The 25,289-nt window shown below is 35.5% G+C and overlaps 1 protein-coding gene across 2 annotated transcripts in view; it reads right to left on the bottom strand.

Moving 5' to 3' along the window:
* The window catches only part of LOC150086485 (uncharacterized), a 73,365-nt gene extending 48,569 nt beyond the window's left edge, over positions 1–24,796 (bottom strand). For both annotated transcript variants that reach the window (XR_016546854.1, XM_090371428.1), the window contains exons 1-2: positions 24,694–24,796; positions 14,091–14,198 (exon numbers count right to left, since the gene is read on the bottom strand). Coding sequence is in view for 1 of the 2 variants with exons in the window: in XM_090371428.1 (XP_090227554.1) it covers positions 14,091–14,198; positions 24,694–24,730 (145 nt within the window). In the remaining variant the exon portion in view is untranslated. The remainder of the gene's footprint in view (positions 1–14,090; positions 14,199–24,693) is intronic.
* Between the last annotated feature and the right edge of the window lie 493 nt (positions 24,797–25,289).

Genomic DNA, 25,289 nt, shown 5'->3' with positions numbered 1-25,289 from the left:
AAAATAAAATGTGAAATAAATCTGAAAATGGAAGTAACTAACAGTCAGTATCAAATATATATGTTTTTTTTTAATATTTTTAAAAAATATTTATATACATAATATGCAAATATATATGCATATGCACATGTTTGAAATTTCAGGCTTATAAAGGTCTTTTAAACTGAAAAAAGGAAGAGACTAATACATCTGTTTATATTTTGTCTAAAATGTTTTTAATTATTTGGAAAATAAAAAGTGTAAAAAACAAAGCAACACAACATTTTTTTAAATATTATTTTTTTATTAGAAAATAGAATGTTATGCAATAAGTACTGCAATCCATTAACAAAAGATGAAATACTGATAATGTCCAAGCAAAATTTATAAAACACAAAAAGGTTTTCCAAACATCATAAAGTAAGTTGGCACCTGTCAGGTGTCCTGCCACTGTGTCTGAAACAAAGAGGGGGCACCATCACCAGGTTAAAAGCAAATGAATTCAGACAGGATGTATTAGCTTTGAAAGCAAGTTGTGGGTGGTTAATGTGGCTTTAAACCAGGGCTTGTATAACAAAAAATGAACAAAGCAGCCAATGAAAAAAGCAACAGCAGAATTTGCCAAGACATTTGCTGAAATTGTGAAGGATGGAACTCTTAGTTCTTAACAAACATTTAATGTTGACAAAATAGAAATCTTTTGGAAAAATGTCCAAAAGAACTTTTATGCCTGGCTGGATTTGAAGCTGATAAAGATCAGCTAACCTTATTGATTTGCAGTAATATGGTAGGTGAATCATTAATTACTAGCAAAAGCTTATTATTGCAGTACTTACCTCTAAATTCTGTGTTTAAGGTTTAAAATTCATAAAAGCAAAAGTGGAGGTAAAGGACTAACTGCATTAAATGGAATAAGAACATGCCCTGAGGAAGAAGTGCACTGCTTTTTCTCCTGGTTGTTGTCTAGGATGGATGGGGGTTGTTGTTGTTATTTGGTTTTTAGGAGCATTAGCAACTAAAGCCATATTGCTCCAGGGATATGCAGTGGTCATTCCCTGACCTTTCCGCATCCTCCGTATTTGGTGGTCATGGGCTCGAACCCCTGTCTAATCAAGAAGCGTGTGCTACGCACTGCCGCTCCTGCCCACCTGGCTACGGAGGTGCCTGATAGATGGGGGAGGGGAAGTGGTGCACTTCTTCCTCAGGACATGTTATTTAATTTGATGTAGTTAGTCCTTTACCTCCACTTTTGCTAGTAATTGATGAATAATCAACAGTATTCCAAGCCCTTGCTGCAAATTATATAACTATGGCAGGTAATTTTAAACTCACCAGTGCTCATTTGAAAATGTAACTAGAACATCTTTGCTAGTGATTTGGATGTACGATAAAGGAGCGAATGACCTGAAATTTTCAAAGAATTAATTTGAAATGTGAATAGCACTAATTAAACCATACAAATTGTTATCATTACGTGAATTTTACTGTGTAAAGTATTGCAATATGCCAGTTAAACTCATACACAATGGAACTGCCGAATAACTGGTGACGTTTCTGAATCTCCTACTGAATCATGCCATCAGACCTGACCTTGAAAGATTTGAGGGCTGTTACTAATATAGGTGTGTAGTTAATAAATTTCAAATTCATGAAATTTATTGACTATACTTCTAGCATTTCTACAAAATAAGTTTTAAACAGGTAGCCATCAAAAGATTTTAGGTAAGTATTTTAATTTTAGATAGAACTGGCTTTTTGTATCATACTCATGCATGGTAAATATGTAAAAAATACTTCTGTAGAAAATACAATACACTCTACCTTGTTTTTCTAAAGATTCATTATTTGCTTGCCACAATCACACTAGAAAATTAAAAAATCATAGCTTACTAAGATAGCTGGGTCTGTGTTTGTAGAAGGTGGCACTGATTGGTAAATTTTGCACAAATTTAGTTATAAATGCCTTTTCTGTAGTTCTTTAAATTAAATTAAGAGTCACAGTACACTTTCCCCCACTGATTAAAGCCATTTTGTAAACTGTATAAATTATCATTGAATGTCCATATATATATATATATATCTTTTTTATATGAGCGAATTTATTTGAAAAACATACAAGCACATCTTAATAAATTTACCTCTTGGCTTAATGAAAGTCCATGATCAGTAATGTGAGTAAGTGTACAATGATGCAACATTAACATATACTTATTGTAAATTTTATAATAAGTCATTGTACATGTTGGGCACAGCCTCTTTCTGTACGCTGCATTGAGCAAGATAAGTTTAATACTTTGTGCATTATTCTCATATTCTGGAGGCATATTACCATAACTTTCTGTGGTACTGCAGTACTTTACATAAAAAGCACTGCTGCAAACAGAAGTATTTTTCTTTTTATTTAAAGATTATGCTACTTTAAAATAAAAGCTACCACTGGAGTGGTGCTATTTATTTAGAGTAGTGCAATACCAAAGCAACAAAGCTAATGATAGTGATGAAGAATTAGCAAGCTTATTGTCTAATTTTGCAGATGATACTAAGGTCAGGCTAATGACAGAAATCGGGGCATACTGTAATAAGACCCAGAAGAAAAATTGGACAAATGAGCTGAAAAGTGGAAATTGAAGTTTAACATCAATAAATGCAAGATATTGCATATAAGCAGCAATAAACCCAAAATAATATACCAAACAGGTTCTCCTTATACCAGTAGGGATAAGGAGGTGATTATCCCATTGCATAAGGTAATGGTTAGGTAACATCTCAAGTACTGCACACGGGACTCGGAAGATCATTTTGAAGGATGTGGATCTACTGGAACAGGTCCAGAAAAAAAGCAATAAGATTAGTGAGGAAGAAAAGTGTACCTTTACCACAAAAGATGAGTTCTGGAAATTGCAGGGTCTGGAAACTAAGCACCTGCAAGGAGATCTTACTGAGGTATCTAAGGTTTTGAATGGATTGAGTAAGCTAAATGTTGATGGCATCCTTCCTCTTGCTCAGACAATACATGAGGGAACATAAATTTAAATTGAAGATGAATTTAAACTGATTTAAAATAGATGTGCAGAAATCTGCTTTCAGCCAGCTGGTAGTTGATTGCTGAAACAAATTTCCATCTGGTGCTGTGTAAGTGAGTAGTTTCAATAAATTAAAGAAAAACTAGAAAAATTATTAGAGGGTGGGGACTGGTGACATGGGATGTGTTTCTTTTCTCCTCATTCTTTTTTTTTTTTTTTTTGGCTATGCTGTATAAGTTTGCTTTCTTTCACCATTTTCCACTACTACTAATTTGAGATGAAGTGCCTCCACAATATGAGATCAAGTGCACCTACTAGAAACCTCAAAACTATGTACAGAAAGACATGGACAATAATTTTTTTATATTTTTCAGAGCTTGAGGCTTCTGCCCTGAATTAATTATGTAATTTTATATTGGCTGATAATATTTATAAAGGGAAGCTCTGCCTAACGATATTTTAATGGCTAAAATACATTAAAATAAATAAATAAAACAGATATTAGCTTAATCCTTATCAAGAAACTGGATAATAATTAATAAGGTTATGGAGTTACTGAAAAACGTCCTCTGTTAATCCAGCAGTGCTCTGACCATAACAAAGATGGCAGCACTTGAGAGGGACCTAATTTTGTATTTTATTATATAAAGTTGGTTTGAAGAACATCAAGGATTGATCTTTTACTAATGGTTTGTAATACTTGTGATACAGTTATAAAATATAAGCATAAAACAAATAGTCACTTCCAGTTTCCAGTTCAGTACAAAGAACACCACTGAGAGCACAAAAATTCAAACCTATGCATTCTTCAGTTTCAGCATTATATTGTTTACGTGACACTGAAACCAAAATTAGCACATTGAAGTGGAAAGAAAATATAGTAAATAGTCACACAGTACCTGAAAGTTCCTTTTCATATATAATTAAAAGTAAATAATAATTGTTCACTTGCAAAACACCTCAAATAAGTTTGACTATATTTAGGAAGGTACTGAACGTTAGCCATTTGGCATTAAACTACAATTAATGTACAACAGTTATTTTTAAGAGAGAAACATGCCAGGCCCCTTACAAATGCTGCAGCATTAATTGCTATTGTTGGGAACAATGCAACAAACATTTTAATTCAATCAAATTTTAAAAGTGCAGCTGTATTAGGTAACACTATTTCAGAGCCCCCAGTAATACTGAAATATAGTAATTATTTTTTATGATAATTATTGTAGTTATTCAGTTCTTTTGTTCCAAATCACTAAATTGCAATTGTTAATAAAAAACACTGGAAAACAAATTTACTTTTTTGTTTTTTCTCATAATAAAATATGTTATCCATATGCATTTTGAAGTGCTGAATACAATATGACCTTAAAATATCGCTATCACACCAGATAAAATTTTAGAGAAAATTTATGTTTGTTTTACTAGTTTATTAACAACTCATTTAACAAGCTGTAAAAAAAATGTGAATTTTTATAAGCTTAAAATGTACTATATATATGATGGTGGCAACAAGAGAGTGTTTTGAACCATTAAAGTTCATTATGAGAGCATCCATGGAGTTAGGACAGATTTCCCTTCCTGGATTGGAGAAGTACCAATATACTGTCAATACATAAAGGCAGTTGTAAGAGTGATGTGGGTAATTACTGACCAGCCAGTCTGAATTCAATGGTAAGGTATACCATGGAGGAAATTATCAAGTGGGCAATAGGTTTGTTTAGATAGAAATGGAATTTTGAAGGAACCACAGTATGTTTATGTAAAGGTAAAATCATGGTTAACCAACCAGGTTAGCTATTTTGAGAGTCACTCAGGAACCAAATGTAGTATATAATTTGGACATTGTTTATTTGGACTTCAACAATGCATTTGACTCAGTGCTACATGAACAGTTACTATATAACCTGAAATGTGTGGAACTGCAAGGAAAATCCTTATAGGGATTTCAGGATGGCTGTAGAGAATGAGAATGGGCAAAATTTTCACTGTTATAAATGATTCCAGAAAAGGAAAGGTGTTTTTCCTTCTGCTTGGAAATTTGCTCATATCCAGCCAGTTCCTAAAAAGGGTGACAAATCCCTCGCATCCAATTATCGTCCCATTGCAATTACTTCTACTCTTTCTAAAGTAATTGAGAAATCAATTAACCGCCGACTCTTAAACTACCTAGAAACCTGCCGTTGTATCAACGATCGCCAGTATGGATGCCGTCAGTGTCGATCCACTGGTGATATTCTGGCTTATGTTACCCATTTATGGACTAATTCAACGGAAAGGTTCGGTGAAACACAAGTAGTTGCTCTAGACATCTCAAAGGCTTTCGATCGTGTTTGGTAAAGATCTTCTAAGCAAGCTTCCATCTTATGGTTTGCCAACTGTTTTTAGTAATTGGTTATCCAGTTTTCTCTCTGATCGCTCACTGAGGGTGATGGTAGATGGCTCTCTGTCTTCTAACTTCTCCACTACTGCTGGTGTACCGCAAGGTTCAGTTCTTTCCCCCACTCTTTTCCTCTTGTATATTAATGACCTTCTTCCATTGACTGGAAATCCTATCCATAGTTTTGCCAATGATAGCACATTGCATCCCACTTTCCATTTTGAGAAACCTTGTCCTGCTCAATCAGCTTCAACTTCTCGAAATCTGCTACCAATTCCTTAAATGCCGATCTTCAGGTATTTCTCCAGTGGGGCAAGGACAACTTAGTTGATTTCAATCCTTCTAAAACTCAGTCTTGTCTTATATCTCGCAAAAAGGATTCTTCTGCTCCTATGCTTATCTTCAGTGACACTCCAATTTCTAGGCAAAATGATTACCCTGACTTCTAATCTCTCTTGGCACAAGCACATTACAAATATTGCTTCCTCTGCATCTAAAAAACTTGGTTTTCTCTTTCACTCTCGGCGTTACTTTTCTTCCAAACAGCTGCTCACTCTGTATAAATCGCAAATCCGACTTGCCATGGAATATTGTTCCCACATCTGGGGTGGTGTCCCCAAAACCTCTCTGAGGCTTCTTGATTCCATTCAGAAGAGGGCAGTTAGGTTAATTAATGATTCATCTCTAACAGAGTTTCTCCACTCGCTTTCTCATAGCCGTACTGTTTCTGCTGCATGCCTCTTCTACAGATACTTCCATGGGCACTGTTCTTCTGAATTGGCTTCTATAATTCCCGCTCTCTCTTTCAAAACAGTCCAAACACATGCCGCCACCAGCCAACATCTATTTACTGTCCAACTTCAAACCCACAGAACTAACTTTTCATCTTCCTCATTTATTCATTCAACTGCCGTTTTCTGGAACAACCTTCCTTCATACGTATTTCCTGAAAATTACAATCTACAGAAGTTCAAGTCCAATGTCAACAAATATCTTCTTTCATCTTCTCAACCTCCAACCCAAGCACGGTACTAAGTATTATAGGTTCTAATACCTCTCGTGTTTGGGGTTCACATAAAAAAAAAAAAAAAAAATGTTATCCATATGCATTTTGAAGTGCTGAATACAATATGACCTTAAAATATCGCTATCATACCAGATAAAATTTTAAAGAAAATTTATATTTGTTTTACTAGTTTATTAACAACTCATTTAACAAGCTGTAAAAAAATGTGAATTTTTATAAGCTTAAAATGTACTATATATATGATGGTGGCAACAAGAGAGTATTTTGAACCATTAAAGTTCATTATGAGGGCATCCATGGAGTTAGGACAGATTTCCCTTCCTGGATTGGAGAAGTATCAATATACTGCCAATACATAAAGGCAGTTGTAAGAGTGATGTGGGTAATTACTGACCAGCCAGTCTGAATTCAATGGTAAGGTATACCATGGAGGAAATTAGCAAGTGGGCAATAGGTTTGTTTAGATAGAAATGGAATTTTGAAGGAACCACAGTATGTTTATGTAAAGGTAAAATCATGGTTAACCAACCAGGTTAGCTATTTTGAGAGTCACTCAGGAACCAAATCCAAATGTAGTATATAATTTGGACATTTTTTATTTGGACTTCAACAATGCATTTGACTCAGTGCTACATGAACAGTTACTGTATAACCTGAAATGTGTGGAACTGCAAGGAAAATCCTTATATGGATTTCAGGATGGCTGTAGAGAATGAGAATGGGCAAAATTTTCACTGTTATAAATGATTCCTGAACTAGGACCCACAAATTCAAATTATGGGGGAAAGATTTAAACCAGATTGCAGGAAGTTTTCCTTTAGCCTTTTCTTTCCTTTTAGTTGTTAATTACTGGAATAAGTTGCCTCCTTGGGTGATTGAGGTGCTGGATTCCTCCCTACTTCAGGAGGGAGGAAATCAAATAGGTAGTTTATTTTATTTCATTTTTTTATTATTATTATTTATTTTTTTTGCATTTTTGGCTAGTGCAGCAAAAGCCTTGGGCTTCCTTGTCATTTAGTCATTTAACTAAATGACAAGCATGTTTAATACTGCACTTGCCTTCATACTGTTTTTCTATGCAAGGAAATGTCTTTGTAAAATTTTTCCCTATATCCATTACTGGCATCACCAAAGTTTAGCATGGAGGATATTAAGATGCAAAATGTATAAAATGAATTCTTAAGCTCTTATTACAATCTGCTCTTTGTACATCCATAGATGGTCAATAAGCTCATCACAGTTTGGTGATCTTTAATTTCCAAAAAATATTTTGGCGAAATGGGCAGAAAGTATTCCATGTTGTTTTCTTGCTATCTTTCCAATGGATATCCTTTCTTTTTATCTTCACACTGCTAAGTCCATGAAATATTTATTTCAAGTATCAGAAACTACATCCTTCTTTATCCAACTTTTACAAGTGTTTTATTAAGTCTAATGTGTTATGACAAGAGGCAATAAAATATTTTTCCTATCAACTAGTGGTTGGGGAGTTCTTTCTAGGAATATTCACTGTTTGAGATGTTCAATTCTTGACAATATAATAAGAATGCTACTTCCATCCACACAAGAAACAACAAAATTTTGTGAAACCAATTTGCAAATCTAGTAAAAGCAATAACTTTTGTACCATAAAAATTTTCCAGATAATCTTGTTTAATTAATTTTTTTTAGGAGGACCCCATATTTTTGTAGGTTCCCTTCAATAGGACAGCATGTCCAATTGGTATGAATGGATAGACATGTATTTCCATTATCCAACAGCATGGCCTTTAAACTATGTTTTTCTGAATCTATATAAAAGTCTACAGTGTTCTGGGTTATTCTTGTGACCTAGAACATCCATTAAGTCATCAAGTGAGATCTTTTGGTCAGAGAGGAACGATTATATTAAATCCTTTTTGAATCATTTTTGGCTGTGATATCAAGATATAATTAGTTTGCAAGCAAGTTCCATCCCTGAATCTGGAACCCAAGAGTTCAGGTTGACCTTTAGAAAGATTTAAGTCTCAAATCAGGTCATTTAGTAAGTTCCACCTGAATAAACAAATGAAGTCAACTCTCTTGGATTTGCATATAGTAGGGGTAAGCAATCATATCAAAGAACAAAGAGTATATTAGGAAGGGGAAGGGCAAATGAAGATAAAACATGTAAAAGGACTGCATGCTGCCCTATTGGAATACATTACAATATAAGATATGAAAATTTAAGCACGCATAATCAATTAATGATTTAACATAACTAAGATGATACTGTACCATGGTATGATTGCTGCAAACAGCAACAAGGAAAGGAACAACAAAAATCAAGGTTGATAATGAAAATAAATAAGAAACACAGTTAAGAAACACATAAAATCTAAGATAAATAAGAAACATAGTTAAGAAACACACAAAATCTAAGGAAGTGCATCCAGTTGATGTGGGTGGGTAAAGCAATGTTGAGTCTGTTTGGTGTGATATAAGCACTGGGAAAGGAAAAATGAGAGTAGGTGTGTGTTATAGGCCTAATGAATCTGATGAGTATAATGAGCAATCGTGCAGAGAAATAGAGTGGGCCAGTAAATTAGAGTGTCTTATAATGGGGGATTTTAATTTCTTGGATATTGACTGGAATTTGTGGGTTGGTCACTCACACACTAGCAAGGCTTTTGTGGATTTATTGGATGATTGTTTTCTACAGCAGCATGTTCGGCAGGCAACTAGAGAGCGTAATACTCTTGATCAGATTACCAGTAGTGATTCTTCATGCATCAAGAATCTGCAGATAAAGGAACCACTAGGTGGCAGTGATCACAGTGTGCTGAAGTGGGATTTACTCAAAGAGGTAACTATCATCAAGGGTAAAGGGAAGGGTTTTTTGCTTTTGTAAAGGTGACTACGGTGGTTCGAGACAGTATTTAAATTGAAGAAACAAGATTCACAGGACCAATGCCTCCTTAACAATGTAGTCATTGTGGTTCCCCTAGAAACTTTCTTTTTTGTGTGTCTTTTTCTTTAGTGGATTTCTGTATTAGTTTTGCTATAATGCAGCGGGCGAGATCTTTGCAGGTCTTCAGGCAGCGGTTGCTATTGCACCATACCATATGCAAGATATTCGGCTATTGTTCATTCCTTGGACGAGTGTAGACCCTTGGTTGTTTCTTATTTATTTTCATTAAGAAGTTTGATGTTTTAATTTTGCTTAGCTATTGGGACTTCCTTGGTGTTCTTGTTGCAGTAATATAAAAAGGTTTTAGGGCTAAAAGCTTCAGACTATGGAAAATTTATTAATCAAACAAGTTAGTGCATAGCATCATGTTAGCTCGTAGCAAATCACTAAAGTAGGTGAAATGGCATCGTTTTTGTTATATCTCATATTATAAATTCCTTCGCAATGAGTTGCCCCAATATTACACTACCTTGAATAAGCAATGCTTCACCAGTGGAGAAGGCTAACGTTACTTATTCTCGGCAGATACCACCACCCAGACAGCACTGTTTCAAGGTCTTTTGGCCTCTAATTAGTGGGTGGGTACCATGGTGCCACAATATGAGAGCTACCAGATGGTGTGCAATGGTATAGGCTAAAAAGGTTTTAGGGCTAAAAGCCTCAATGGCATTTCATCTACTTCGGTGATTTACTATGAACTAACAATGCTATGCACTAACTTGTTCAATTAGTGAATTTTCTGTAGTCTGAGGCTTTTAGCCCTAAAACCTTTTTTTTTCTTTGTTTTTTTATGTAAACCCCAAACACGAGAGGTATTAGAACCTATAGTACTTAGTACCGTGCTTGGGTTGGAAGTTGAGAAGACGAAAGAAGATATTTGTTGACATTGGACTTGAACTTCTGTAGACTGTAATTTTCAGGAAATACGTATGAAGGAAGGTTGTTCCAGAAAACGGCAGTTGAAGGAATAAACGAGGAAGATGAAAAGTTGGTTCTGTGAGTTTGAAGTTGGACAGTAAATGGATGTTGGCTGGTGGCGACACGTGTTCGGACTGTTTTGAAGAGAGCGGGAATTATAGAAGCCAATTCAGAAGAACAGTGCCCGTGGAAGTATCTGTAGAAGAGGCATGCAGCAGAAACAGTACGTCTATGAGACAGCGAGTGGAGAGACTCTGTTAGAGATGAATCATTAATTAACCTAACTGCCCTCTTCTGAATGGAATCAAGCAGCCTGAGAGAGGTTTTGGGGGCACCACCTCAGATGTGGGAACAATATTCCATGGCAGGGCGGATTTGCGATTTATACAGAGTGAGCAGCTGCTTTGAAGAAAAGTAACGCCTAGAGCGAAAGAGAAAACAAAGTTTTTTAGATGCAGAAGAAGCAATATTTGTAATGTGCTTGTGCCAAGAGAGATTAAAAGTCATGGTAATCCCCAAAAGAGATATATCATTTTGCCTAGAAATCGGAGTGTCACTGAAGATAAGCATAGGAGCAGAAGAATCCTTTTTGCGAGATATAAGAAAGACTGAGTTTTAGAAGGGTTGAAATCAACTAAGTTATCTTCGCCCCACTGGAGAATTGCCTGAAGATCTTGCATGCCATCTGGCATTTCTCATATCGAGGAGTTATACTTCATAACTGGATTGTGGCACCAGGGTACCTGCCTGCCCACCAATGAGAGGCCAAAAAGCCTTGAAATGGTGTTGTCTGGGTGGTGGTATCCACCAAGAATAAGTAACATTAGTCTTCTCCACTGGTGAAGTGTTGCTTATTCGAGGCAGTGCAATATCAGGGCAACTCGTTGTGAAGGTTTTGGTTATTTGGTTTTTTTTTTTTTTTTTTTTATGAGCCTTAGCAACTGAGGCCATATTGCTCCGGGGATATGCGGTGGTCATTCCCTCACCTTTCCGCATCCTCCGTATTTGGTGGTCACGAGCTCGAACCCTGGTCTAATCAAGAAGCGTGTGCTATGCACTGCTGCTCCTGCCCACCTGGCTACGGAGGCACCCCATTGTGAAAGCATTCACAATATGAGATATAACAAAAATGATACCATTTCACCTACTTCGATGATTTACTAAGAACTAACATGATGCTATACACTAACATGTTCAATTAGTTACAGTAATTTTAATGGATTCCTTGAATTAATTCAAATAATTTTCCTTTCATGTCCTATTTTAATTTTGGGAATAGCCAAAAGTCTCATGGAACCAAATCAGAAAATTAGGTGGGTGGGGAATGACAGGAATTTTTTTTGTCAGTCAAAAATTGTATGTTCAAATATCATCATTTTCAGTACATGCAACAAATGAGAAAAACATGTGTTCACTCAAAACAGCTTTCTGGTAGACTGGCATGTAAAAACATGTTTTAATAAATTATTAATAAAAATTAATAAAACATGATATATGCATACTCAAAAGATGCAATGTAAGCACAATTCAAGAATTTAGCTACCTCAGTGCATTCAAGAATTATAAGATCATTCGTCAAACTTTCTGAACAAACCCTTGTAACAATAAGCTTAACATAGACAGAAATCAGAACATAGGCCTGTTTAAAAAAGCTATCTTATCCTAAAAAATATCTATCTTAAAAAAAAATATCTTATCCTTACCTCCATGTAAGCTGTTCACTTGCTTAGGGAAGTCTGTTTTTTTTTTTTTTTTTTTTGATTTGGTAGTTGTTGGCGCATCGGCTTCTGTGGCCATATTGCACCTCCCAAAGTTTTTGCAGCTACTTTGATCCAAGCCCGAGGCGGGAATCGAACCCGCGACCTTTGGGTTGCCAGGCAGGTACTTTACCCACTCGGCTAGCCCGGTCGGCGGGAAGTCTGTTATTATCAGCTGATAATAAAGATACACTGTGCTGCCACTTTATTCGGTGCACCCCTGCTGTGCAGACAAATGGTTTGTCCTACAACGTTGCAAGTCACATGACCACAGTTGTAGATATAAATGCAGCAGAACAACCTTTCTAGTATCAGTTAAGCATATAAACCGTAGCAAGAATGGGGAAAAGGAGTGATCTAATGGACTTCAAACATGGCATGGTAGTAGGTGCAAGATGTGCTGGACAAAGCATCTCTGAAATGGCAGTTCTGAACTTTTCATGCACCACAGTTTTAAGGGCATATCAAGAATGGTGCAATGAACAGAAAACATCCTCTCAATGGTACTCCTGGGGAAGAAAATCACTTGTTGATGAGAGAGGTCAGAGGAGGATGGCTAGAATTGTTCAAGCAAACAGACGGGCCACAATGTCACACATCACGTCAGAATACAACCTTGGTGCTCAGAACAAAATATTGCAACAGACCACTAATTGCACTTTGTCATAAATGGGCTACAACAGCCGACGGCCACATTGCATCCTTTGTTATCAATGAAGAACAAGAGAGCATGCCTCCTGTGGGTACAGCAACACCAGCACTGGACTATCAAGGATTAGAAAACAGTTGCTTGGTCTGACGAGTCAAAGTTCCTGGTGCATCATGTTGATGGAAGGCTCAGAATTTGGCAAAAACAACATGAATCCATGGACCCTTCATGTCTGATGACTACTGTGAACGGTTGTGGGGGCAATGTTATGGTGTGGGGAATGTTTTCTTGGCACACATTGGGTCCATTGATACCCATAGATTCATGTCTGAATGCCACATTGTACCTAAACATTGCTGACCAAGTGCATCCGTTCGTGTTGACAGTTTATCCTCAGTCAGATGGTTACTTCCAGCAGGATAATGCATCGGTGCACAAAGCCTGAATCACTATGGAATGGTTCCAAGAACATGACAATGACTTTTCTTTGCTGCAGTGGCCCGCTCAGTCCCAGGATCTCAATCCTATTAAACATCTTTGGGATGAGCTGGAAAGGGCTGTTCGCTGTAGGCCTACACCTCCGTCGAATCTCAAGGAACTGCGTGACACACTCATGTCTGCATGGTACTCCATTCCTGCACAACGTTTTCAGCATCTTGTTCAATTCATGCCTAGACGAATTCAGGGTGTTTTGAAGGCTAAAGGAGGCTCAACATGCTACTAGGTAGGTGTACCTAATAAATAAAGTGGCAGCACAGTGTATGTTTTCATATCTTGTCATATTTTGAAATATCAGAGTATGCTGATTATGTGTTAAATTTTGTTTTAAAACTCGAAAAACTGCAAGTGAAACATCTGATTTAAAATTGGACTCTAAAATGGGCTGTATACAAGTTTCTGACCAGCACCATTGTTTCAAAGAGGATAAGGAGTCTGTCAAAAGTGATTGGCAATCTGTTCATTCCCAACTTCAACAAATAATGAAATTGTCTCAAGTGTGAACTTTGGTACTAAATGATCAAGTTCTGTGTTGAAGTTCTAAGATACTTTGGTGATGTGGTTTGAAGAAAAAGCCCACAAAAGTGAAACTCTAAAGACTAGTTGCTTAACCCAGTAATGCACTGTTGTAATTGCCACTACTTGCATAAAGTTCTTTGGCCAAACACAAAATTTCTCAAGCCCAGGAACCCTTGATTATCATTGGGCTACCTCAGAAGGACAATATTTTATGGCAATTAAGTCATTTACCCTGTAAAGTATGCATAGTGTCCCTATATCATAGTGTCTAGATACTTTTTTTTTTTTTAACATAACTCTTATAAATATTAAACACAGAGAGGAGAGGAGAGTGATGCTTTTACACAGATTCAAATCAACATTAAAAAAATGCACAAGCATGCACACACACTTTTTTCCTCTTTCTTTGTTTACCTTGCAAACTTGGTGGAGGTGGTATCATTGCCCCAGTAGAAGCTGGTGGCATTACAGGAGGTTGTCCAAATTGGCCACCTTGAATTTTACCAGCCTGAAAGGCAGCAGCTAAAATTAAAAACAAAATAAATAATTAATAAATAAATAAATAATTTCAACTGGCTATTTAAAAATATCTGCAGTTGACATCTGGCCTATCCTGAGGTTTAATATGTCATGTCATGTCATTAAATCCAAAAAACAGAACATATTAGATAACTACGTCCATATAATGCCAAACATGTTGCATAATGAGAATATATTTTACTTTGGAAAATAAATGGTTTACAGTAAGCAAATAAATCATATGACTAATAATATTTTAGGGCAGAAAGCCTGAAACTATGTAAATTTCAAACTATGACTTTAGTTAATGCATTTACATCATGACTACATAGTTGAATTTTTAGACACTCTGAAGTGTGTACATTGGCATCATTATTGTAACATCTCATAATGTGAAATCCTTCACAACAAGTTGCTCTCTTTATATTTCAAATAAGTAACACTTCCCCATTAGAGAAGTGTACTGCTACTTATTTTCAGTTGAGTACCACTATTATTTAGTTGAGTAGCACCGTTTTGAAGCTATCTGGCTTCTCATCAGTGAGCGGGTAGTCCCTACTCACGAGAAGCCAGATAGTTTCAAAACAGTACTGTCATGAATGGTGGTACTGAAATGAAAATAAGTAATAGTAATCTTGTCTAATGGAGAAGCGTTACTTATTTGAAATATAAGGAGAGCAACTTGTGAAGGATTTCACATTATGAGATGTTACAATAATGATGCCAATGTACACACTTCAGTTTGTCTAAAAATTCAATTATGTAGTAACGATGCAAATGCATTAACTAATGTCAGAAATAATTTGACTTATGAATCATGAATGGTAAGATACAGCAACTAAATCTGTATGCAATATTTAATAAAATAAATCTATTTTGCTATCATTCCTGCAAAGTAAAATTTTCAAAGTAAAAAAAAAAAAAAATTGGCCACAGAAGTTCTTTATGACAAGAAACTAAAATCTGATGCACACATGAAGCTGCTCAAAATTGAACTTAAAGCTTTGTGGCGTCTTAAGCAAATGTAATTCAGGTGTCAGATGACAAGAATATCAAAGGAGATATTCTTTGATGTGGAGGGGCAGTAAATAATATCTTATTCACTTAATTTTTCACAGAATTGGCAACCACCAGGTTCTATCTGAACAGTTTATCAATGTGGATGTCATTGTTTATTGCACTGTAACTACATAGTTGTACCTGCCAACATGCAAATTCACATCATGTAGCTGAAACTAATAACTGGCTGACTAAACAATGCTGAGACTGAATGGCTTAAGTCAAATACCGTTGGGAGGAAAGACACAGGAAATTATGGGATAAGAAATAAAGACAAAAGTAAAGAGGACGGCTGCATAATCTTGACTAAGAAACTGAGTCACTTAGAATGCTGGTCATCTTAGTTGAAATGTCAGTTCTGCCACATTCAGAGCTACAGTCACCATGTGCATTTGACAAGCTATTGGTAATCCCAATAATAATCATTTGTCAACTATTCTGTCCCAAATTTTTGTTCAAACGATTCTGTCCCAAATTCCAGAAAACCTGTTTGATGTTTACATGTTACTTTAGCAGATATGGCAATTAATTCTTGCATTTAAAAATGCATTAATGGTATATGAAAACAAGAAATAGCTGCACAAGGAAATGAAATATGCTGCTGTAGTATTTGTACAACACAATGCAGATCAGTAGAAGTGGAAGAAGCAATCTTCAAATTCTGTTCATAGCTGTTCTCACTATTCATTATATCTGAAGACACTGATGAGGGTATCCAAGGTAAATTATCAAACTTGCTGATGATTTAAAAGTGCGATGGGTGGTTAACAATTCAAGCTACGTCATGTTGCTTCAAAAAGAATTGAATTAGTTGCATTGTTCAGAAAAATGGCAACTAAAGTTTGATTCTTCTAAATGTAAGATTTGGGGAATGGAAATGCTGGAGTCACTTATAAGCTAGGGGAGAGGAGCTCAAAGTGGTTCAAGATAAAAAAGATTTAGGTGTTATGATTTGGTCTAACATGAAATTTTCCATATAATGTAAACAGGAAGGCACATGGTGTCCTGTCTATGATTTATAGGGACTTTGCTAGTAGGAAGAATAAGAATGTCATTATCCTTCTTTACAAGGTGATTAGAACACATTTGAAATATTGCATTAGGATCTGAAGATCACACCTAAAAAAAAAAAAGACACAGAACTTCTGGAGAGGATTCAGAGAATCCTCTGAATTTTTTCTGAATTTGATAATGAGTGAAAAATGATGCGCATATAAAGAATAGCTTAGACGATGTGGACTGTAAAGTTTAAAAACAAGCCATCTTGTGGGGGGGGGATCTAAGTGAAGTATATAAGGCACTGAAGGGATTGAGTAAAATGATAGAGGAAGGGCTGTTCTCCTTCATAGGTGAGACATGAACCAGGTGACACATAAAAGCTCAGGGAAAAACAGAAGATTGAATTTCAAGAAGTTTAGCTATGGGGAGTGGATTGTTGAACATTGGAATAAGTTGCCCAACATGGTGAAAGGATTCTGACTTTCGAGAATGGGGATAATATGAATATTCTGTTTTAATTAAATTTTTATTGTTTTATTTATTTATTTTTGGCTGTGCAGAAAAAGTTTACTTCCTTGCATCATTCCTCACTAATACTACACTGAAGTTATACAGATATTATTTAGGAATTACATACAGAAATGAAATTTAATAGTAAACTTCAATATTCACACCACTGGTAAAATAAGTGGCTATAATCAGTGCTTATGTCACTGCTGACTACAGCAGTTTGACACTGTTTGTGCTATGTCAGTATTTTTTCAATGCTGATAAATGCATGCATTTCATTTCACTATAATTAATTGAGGCTTCAAAAACTTCACTGTAATTTTTCAAATTAATTCACCGTTCTTCCAGAACATTATGGCTGGGTAGGATTGAGCATATGAGTGCAAATCACCACAAAAGCTGTGCAATGGCTTATTTAAAATGCAGAAGTGTGTTAGAATTTCTGCAACAAAATAGAGAGAAAAAACTCCTTAAATGGAAGAAAAATTGAAGAATGTTTGCTGGTTTGACAACCGCTTTAAAAAAACATTTTTCTGAAGTTCATGAGTAAAGAGAATTGCTGTTTATTAATAATTACATTTATTTTATTATCTTAAAACAATAACATTTGTTTTGGAAAAATGTTTAAAATGAGAGTGAATATAAAGATAACTGTTATTTCATGTTTTCTTCTTAAAAGTTTTTTGGCCAAAAATTTTTTTTCAGCAAAGTGTCATATTTATATTACAACTTGGCTGGCTTATTTCTCCTGCTTTTAATACTTAAATATATAAAGATGACTGTTATTCTTGAGACTGACGCACTATGAAACTGAACTGGTTCAACTTTTACAAGGTTTGTTATTGTGTAAGTGTTATGTTACCAAAGAAATTTTTTCCCCCTCCATAATTTTTACAGGAAAGTGGTTCTAGACTACAGACGTTAATCTGCAGTTTTGTGTCTTCTCTCTTTAAATTTATTAGACAATTCCATTAGAGTTAAACCATTTTTTACAAACCCTAATCTATGAGCTTGCATGGTTTCAAACATTTTGATAGGGCCTTATGTCTAGTGATAACAGTGAGTATTTCTGGATAATGATGTTGACATCATCCAGAAATACTGGATGATATCAACATCATCATCCAGAAATACCTCCCGAGTTAACATAAAGGCTACCACAGTCAAACTGTGTATCTATACAACAGTCAAGAAGAAAGAGAATATTATAAATAATTATCATATGATATGGTATATTCCAATCCAAACAATACGTCCATATTAGCATTGTGTCCAAAATGGAGAAATAATGTCAGTAATGGTTGTACATTTAAAAGTGACTGAAATGTATAGGGCAAATTCGACAAGAGTGATATACTTTTGTTTGTTTATTGTGAAATAACCAGTGAGCCTATAATCATGTAATATGTGCAAATCATTAGAAAAACCTCCAAGTTTGAGTAAAATTGATGCAGATGTTTCCCTCTTTTGCCACCAGGGATGATCTTGTTACAAAAATTCTGACTCCACAAAAAAAATGCTCTGTGAAGATGAACTGTGTGACAGTGTGTGCAACAGATGTTCTGTACATGTTTTGAAATAGATCCACCAACCAAAAATATATTTACCATTGATGTAGCAATTTGAAGAAGACATTGTAGAGTATAAACAATTTGCCAAAAGTGAACATCTTTTGTGCCATTTTCAAATGGATGATCTATGTCCATTTTTTTTTTTTCATGAAAAACACGGCCACCAGGATTATCTATCAAGATATGCTGATAAACTGGCTTTTCTCTCAGTTAGAGGAAGACTCAGATGATTACATTTTCCAGCAGGATAGCGCTCTGCCTCATTTTCATTACAAAGTCTGCCATTACCTTCTGCAACTGGCCACCCCAAGTACTAAGAGTGCTTAGTCTTAACTGTGTCTACAGTAATATCATGAGTGTTGTCAATAAAATGAGTGAATTCGAACTCTGGTTAGGGCAATAATAAATGCTGACAATAGGAGATGATGAGTTTAAGTATGGTGTGTACAATGTATTTAGGAAAGTTATGGAAGACAGAAGTGGTGGTGAGGTCATGCTTCTTATCAAAAGCACCCCGAGTACAAAAAGAGCTTTGCAAATTCAGAAGTTATGCATGCTAGCAAAGAAGCTGTTGCACAAGTTAGTTAGAAGCAAAGGTATAATGAGAGTAGGAGTAAGTTACACACTAGAAGACTGTGTAGAGTATGATGAGAGTCTCTACATACAGATGAAATGGCTGAGCATGTTTAGGCATCTTATTATGGGTGACTTCAATTTGCCTCTAACTGAATAGAGTAGGTAAGAGGGAAACTCACCATAAGGATCAAAATTTTTAAATAAAATAGATGATTACTTCTTGATGAAATGATCATGCAATCATTAGTTAGCATTAGTCTACACATCTAGTCTACATCTGTCTTTTCTTAATTTGAATTTATGCCTAAGGGGGCATAAATTCAAATTAAGAAAAGACAGATGTAGAATAGATGTGCGGAAATTTGCCTTTAGCCAGCGGGTGGTTAATTGCTGGAACAAACTTCCATCTGTCATTGTGGAAGTTGATAGGTTGAATAAATTTAAGGAGGAGCTGGACAGGCATTTGGAGGGAATGGTGTGATTTTTTTTTTTGGCTGATGCTGCATAAGCTCATACACTTGCTTTCTTACATCACATGCCACTACTACTACTACTACTATTAGTTGAGGCATATGATGCAAGAAAGCAAGCTTATACAGCATCAGCCAAAAAAAAAAAACACACCTTCCCATTTCACCTATCTGGTCACTCCAAATGTTTGTCTAGTTCAACCTTAAATTTATTTAAGCTTTCAACTTCCATAACAACAGATGGAAGTCTGTTCCAGCAATCAACTACCCGCTAGCTAAATGCAAACTTTCACACATCTATTCCTCTCTACGGGGCCGCCATAGCCTAGTGGTCAGGCGCGCGGGTGCATGACTTTGCTAGCAGGAATAACGAGTGCAACACTATACTGCACCCCTTTATTCCTCTCTATGGGGCCGCCGTAGCCTAGTGGTCAGGCGCGCGGGTGCATAAGTACACGTGCCTTGAGTGACCGGGGTTCAAGCCCGTGACTACTGAATACGGTGCTGTTTCTTGTATTCTGTCTATCTTGTGAACTCCTCTGACCGTTTGGTCGTCCCGGAGTATAAACAGAAAATTTATTTATTTATTTATTCTACAACTGTCTTTCCTCAATTTGAATCTATGCTTCCTCAGGTTCTTAATCTGAGCAAGCAGAAGAATCCCATCAGCATTGAGCCTGCTCAAACCATTCAATCAGCTCCGTGCCTAGTCTCCAAATGATGCAATTTGCAGAACTTAAGCCTTTCTTTGTAACAGCACCCCTTTATTCCTCTCGCCAATCTTGTTGCCCTTCTCTGTACTCGTTCTAGCAACTCTACATCCTTGCTAAAATGAGGCCTCTAGACCTGTATGCAGTACTCAAGGTGTGGCCTGACCATTGCCTTATACAATGGGATAATCACCTCCTTATTCCTACTAGCAAAATTCCTATGTATCATTGACAAGACTCCATGATCTGCTCTGGCAGGTAGTTGGAAGATGTTGTTGTAGTTGTTAAAGGTAAAGGCATGGGTTTTAATTTCAAGAAAGGGTCTACGAGTTTAAAATGCTACATGGCATCTATCAGTTGGGCAGATTACAGAGGGAAGGTGAATACAACAGACTTATGAAATACCTTAAAAGCAATAGTCATAGATGTCACGAATGCTTATATACTATTAAGAATATATAGTACGAGGAAGATGCCAAGATGAATGAATACCACGCTGGTAAGTCTAATACAGCCAAAAATAAAAAAATTAAAAAAAGCATAGGAAAGTTATAGAGCTATGAAAAGTACCAAAGTCCATGCTATAAATAGATCCTTAATTGTACCATGGAAAAGGCTGAATATGTTGGTGGTTCCTTATGCTTTTAATGTAAACAATTTTGAAATAATAGGGGGGGAGAATTTTTTTATTAAAAGAAATATTTAAGAAACTATGTACATAAGAAAATTTAAAGACAACAATAAACATATCTATGTGGAAGGAATACTGATACATTATGGATGTAACTTTTTGACAATATAATATAAATTTTTAATGTAAAAAATATTTTTTTTTTTGGCCTTATTAATTTTTTATTTCATTTGTTGTTTTTGTTTTGTATTTGTTTTTCATCTTTTTTTTTTTTTAACTGAGGCTATAAAACCCAAGTACATTAATATAAGGGAACTGATCTTTAAAGGATAGGTCTCTCTCTCTTTGACCAATCTGGGGTAAATTACTCTCTTGTGATGTCTTCTCCCTTTTGTTACTTGCCTAGACAATCCTGACCACTGAGAGGAGTTTGCATATGATCAATGAATTGGTATAGGTCCTGGAGTGTGATGCTCATCATACAGATAAATATCGGTAACAGTGTTTTTTAATTGTAGTTATATCTTAATGGAATTAACCTGTGAAGGTACCAACTAGTTTACAATCACGATTAGGAATTTTGACACAGTCCTATGTGAACTGTTGTATAAGATGGCGAAGTGTGGCCATAGGACTCTATCCACTGTAGCAAATGACCAACTAGTCATTTGCTACAGTGGATAGAGGAATGTTAATTAGTACAAAATAAAAAGTGATTATATAAATGGGCAAAAATTCTCCAAATGGTGTAGTAATATGAGCGGATCCTTTGGGGCTCTGCACTAGAGCCCTTGTACAGTTTATCTTCAACAGTGTTGAGTGAGTCACACTTGACAAAGAGGAAGATGAAAACAAATCTGTTAGTTGGAATACAATCCAAAACTGAAGTTTTTCAAACACTAATAAGGCTGATAGGACAGCACCTAGAGAAGTACCACCAATGACATATGGTTGACTCTCATTACATGGGGGGGGGGGAATTATGTTCCTGGAAATCACATAAAAAAGAGAATGCATATAACATGTAATAATAATACAAACTTTCCAGATTTGCTATAGTATTATTATGCTCTGCTTTTCAAATGTTAGAGAAACCTGTTAGAGAAAAAGAGTAAAAACAAATTCTGCATTCATTAGATTAAAAGTTTCATTTAATCAACTTAAAAAGGTAACAGAGCAAAAACTTTAGTGTAGAAAAAACTGCACACTCATTATTTATGCCATTCATACTCTGCGAAGGTGGCTTCATGCCAAAATTCATGATGTCAATTTCATCTGCACTGGATTGTTTTACAATGATAGAGATTTGATGCAGGTGGCAGGCTTTAAAAACTGCTATTATCCCTTGACCCATGTGTTGAATTAGTGATTTAGTGTTCAGAGGAAAGAACAACACCTAAATATTCAGTGGATGATCAGAAGTACTGTCCAGAACAATAACAATTTTGAATGGAATCTTCTCTTTTTCCCAACATGTCTTTGATTTCTCTTGCAGCCCCTCAAATAATATTTAGTAAAAATTGAGCAATTTTGTATTGGATTTTCAGATGATACACCATAAGATGCCTTAAATTTGTAATCGCCAGAAGAGTGCAGCAGTCCTTAGTATCTTTAAAGCCAGGCAGTATCTTTTCTTCAATGGAAATGTGTATGTGGCTGTGCATACACTTCCACACACAGGTCTGTTTCATCTAAACTAATACCTTCTTCAATAACAATTTGTTTGAAAACACTAAGAAATTCCTTAACTGTAATATGATCTGTGATTGCTAGTTCACTTGCCATTCTGAAATATTATGGAATGTGTGACAGTTAAGCCATTCCAATTTGCAGAAAAAGGCATCAGTTTCTTTGCATATTTAATCAAATTTACATATGTTACTGCCTTCTGTATCTGCCACAGACAAAGGCATATTTTGCTGGTTATGATTTTCAATCAAGTGGTCAGCACGTTTTCCATTTTTTGAATTGATTTGGAACAAGATTAGTAACTATAGTTGCACTCAGATTTATAGTTTATGTAGTTGACTGAGCACACTTGTGAACTGGATCACCCCTGTAGGAAATTGTTCGCACTACAGAAACACAAATCCAAAGGCCCAATTACCTTTTGAATGTAGATGCTGTGCTTTCCAGACCAACTTAGAACCTGTGAACTTTAGTCCTAAAGGATGAGATTTTCACAGCCATTTTTCATTCAGTTTTTTTTTTTTTTGCATTCTTATTTCTGCTCTTGGATTCATTTATCATGTCTTATAACCATGTTTTCATGGCAGCTGAAGAACCCTATGAGGTCAGAGGTTGGATACATATTATAATTTCTTGCATGCACCGACCAAGAGAAAAGAACTTTAAATAAAGTGAGAGAGTACAAACAGTTAAACAAAGCATGTAAACTGACACAGGCACAAACATTTGAGATATAACACATTTAATTTAACAGAAACATAGAACACAGAAGTAGTTGCTTTCGGCTACTGTATGTAGCCTTTATCGACTGACTGAGCACTGGACTGCAGTGGTTTTATGTGGGTGGATGACCTTCAAGGGCGTAAGCACATGAGGTCACAGAGGAGGGGGGATGTGCAGAAGGGTGACGAGGAAGTGGCAGAGAGCGTTCTAGAGAGGGGGGGAGGGAGAGGGTTGAGGTAAGTGGCCAGCGATGGCTAACCTCACGGAGTATGAGAAGCTTAAAGATGGGATGTATGCAAGTGCTGCAGTCTCTGTTGAGTGTAGTTTCAGTGGCGGTGATGTGTGCCGATTCTAACCAACAGCAGATCTTGAATCTCACTTTATTTAAAGTTCTTTTCTCTTGGTTGGTGCAAGCAAGAAATTATAATATGTATAATGTTTTCATATATGCTGGGATTTTCAGAATGCCTCAGACTATGCAAAATTCGACCTATAAATCAGTTAGTGAATTTGCATCATTACTACATAGCATAGGCAAATTGTTTTATAGACAAATTGAAGTTTGTACATTGGCATCATTATTGTTACATCTTGTATTGTGAAATCCTTCCCAATGAACTGCCCTCCTCATACTTCAAAAAGTAATACTTCCCCATTAGGGAAGACTACTGTTACTTATTTTCAGTTGAGTACTACTCAACTGACTTCTCAACAGTGAGTGGGCAGGTATATAAGGGGGTGACACAACCCAGTTGTGACTTATTTACAAAATATGAGGGATGCTAAAAGGTAAGCTTCTTAGACTAATAATATTTTAGGGCAGAAAGCCTCAAACTATGTAAAATTCAAACTAAGACATTAGTTAGTGCATTTGCATCATTACTACATAGTTGAATTTTTTTTATAGACAAATCAAAATTTGTATACTGGTATTGATGACAATGTACAAACATGACATTAAAAGAAACATTTTTTTTTTTTTTTTGTTTTCACAAAAGTAAGGATAGTGGAGCAGGAAACAAAAGATTCAGTAAACAAAATGTGAATTACTAGATTGAAAACATAATGAAAGAAAGGAAGAAAAATGCCTAGCATACAGGAAACAAAGACAGAAACTGAAATTTTATAGTAGGAAATTCTCTGCCTGGATTTTTGAATTAGTGATTAATTAGGCATATAATGCAACAAAGTGAACTTACACACCATCAGCCAAAAAAATAACAAATAACTTCCCATTTCATCCATCCATTCGATCCAAAAGTTTGCCCAGTTCTTCCTTGAATTTATTTAAGCTATCAACTTTCACGGCAGCTGGACAGATTTATATCTTAATGAAAAAATTTTGTTTCTTTTTTTGTGGGGGGTGGGGTATAAACAGTATATTCAAAATTAGTTTATATACAGAATTTAGATGAACTTCTCAGCATTTACATTTATTCACAAAAGCTTAAATTCAATTAGTGAACAATGCAAAGTATACTGCAAAACTCCTTGCACTCAACTGCAGATCTCATTCTTTATCGTAAAAAAAAATTATATAATGATAATAAAGGTTCTTACTTGTAGCATCGATGAGTTTCTGAGCTTGTTCTTCCATCCACTTCTGATAATAAAATTTGACATTGTCTTTATGCTTTCTTCCATTACAGTGTGTTTTTCTGACAGATGGCTAAGAGAATAAAATTATGTAAATCTAATCTAAACAAAGTTTTGAAAGCAGAGTAAAAATGGCTTATTAATATATTAGTTTAAATATTTTTAATTTTTTGTTCATCTACAGATAATGTAGATGAACAAAATAATAGTAGATGTACAATATAATGACTATGTATTTAAGAATATCATATCTCATTCTCAAAAACTAGTCTTTATTCTTATTTATTTTTTAATAATTCTGAACTAAAAACCATATAAATAAGTGCAATGATTCTCTATTACAGTTCTGTACAGCTTTTGTGGCTAGTGCTTGGTTCCCTAAGTATATTTTTAAGAAGATAAAAAAGGATACCACTGAGAGTGAGTGAGAGAGAGAGAGAGAGAGAGAGAGAGAGAGAAAACGAAAGATAAGCAAAATACACAAATTGAAATATATAAATTAAGAATAAGTATAGCAGAATAAGCCAATTAAGAAGCAAGTACAAAGAAAACCAGTAGCA

This window comes from Mastigoproctus giganteus, chromosome 4 (assembly GCF_048544385.1).
Source record: "Mastigoproctus giganteus isolate SK-2022 chromosome 4, ASM4854438v1, whole genome shotgun sequence".
NCBI classification, from domain to species: Eukaryota; Metazoa; Arthropoda; class Arachnida; order Uropygi; family Thelyphonidae; genus Mastigoproctus; species Mastigoproctus giganteus.
This window is presented reverse-complemented; position numbering and strand designations above follow the sequence as displayed.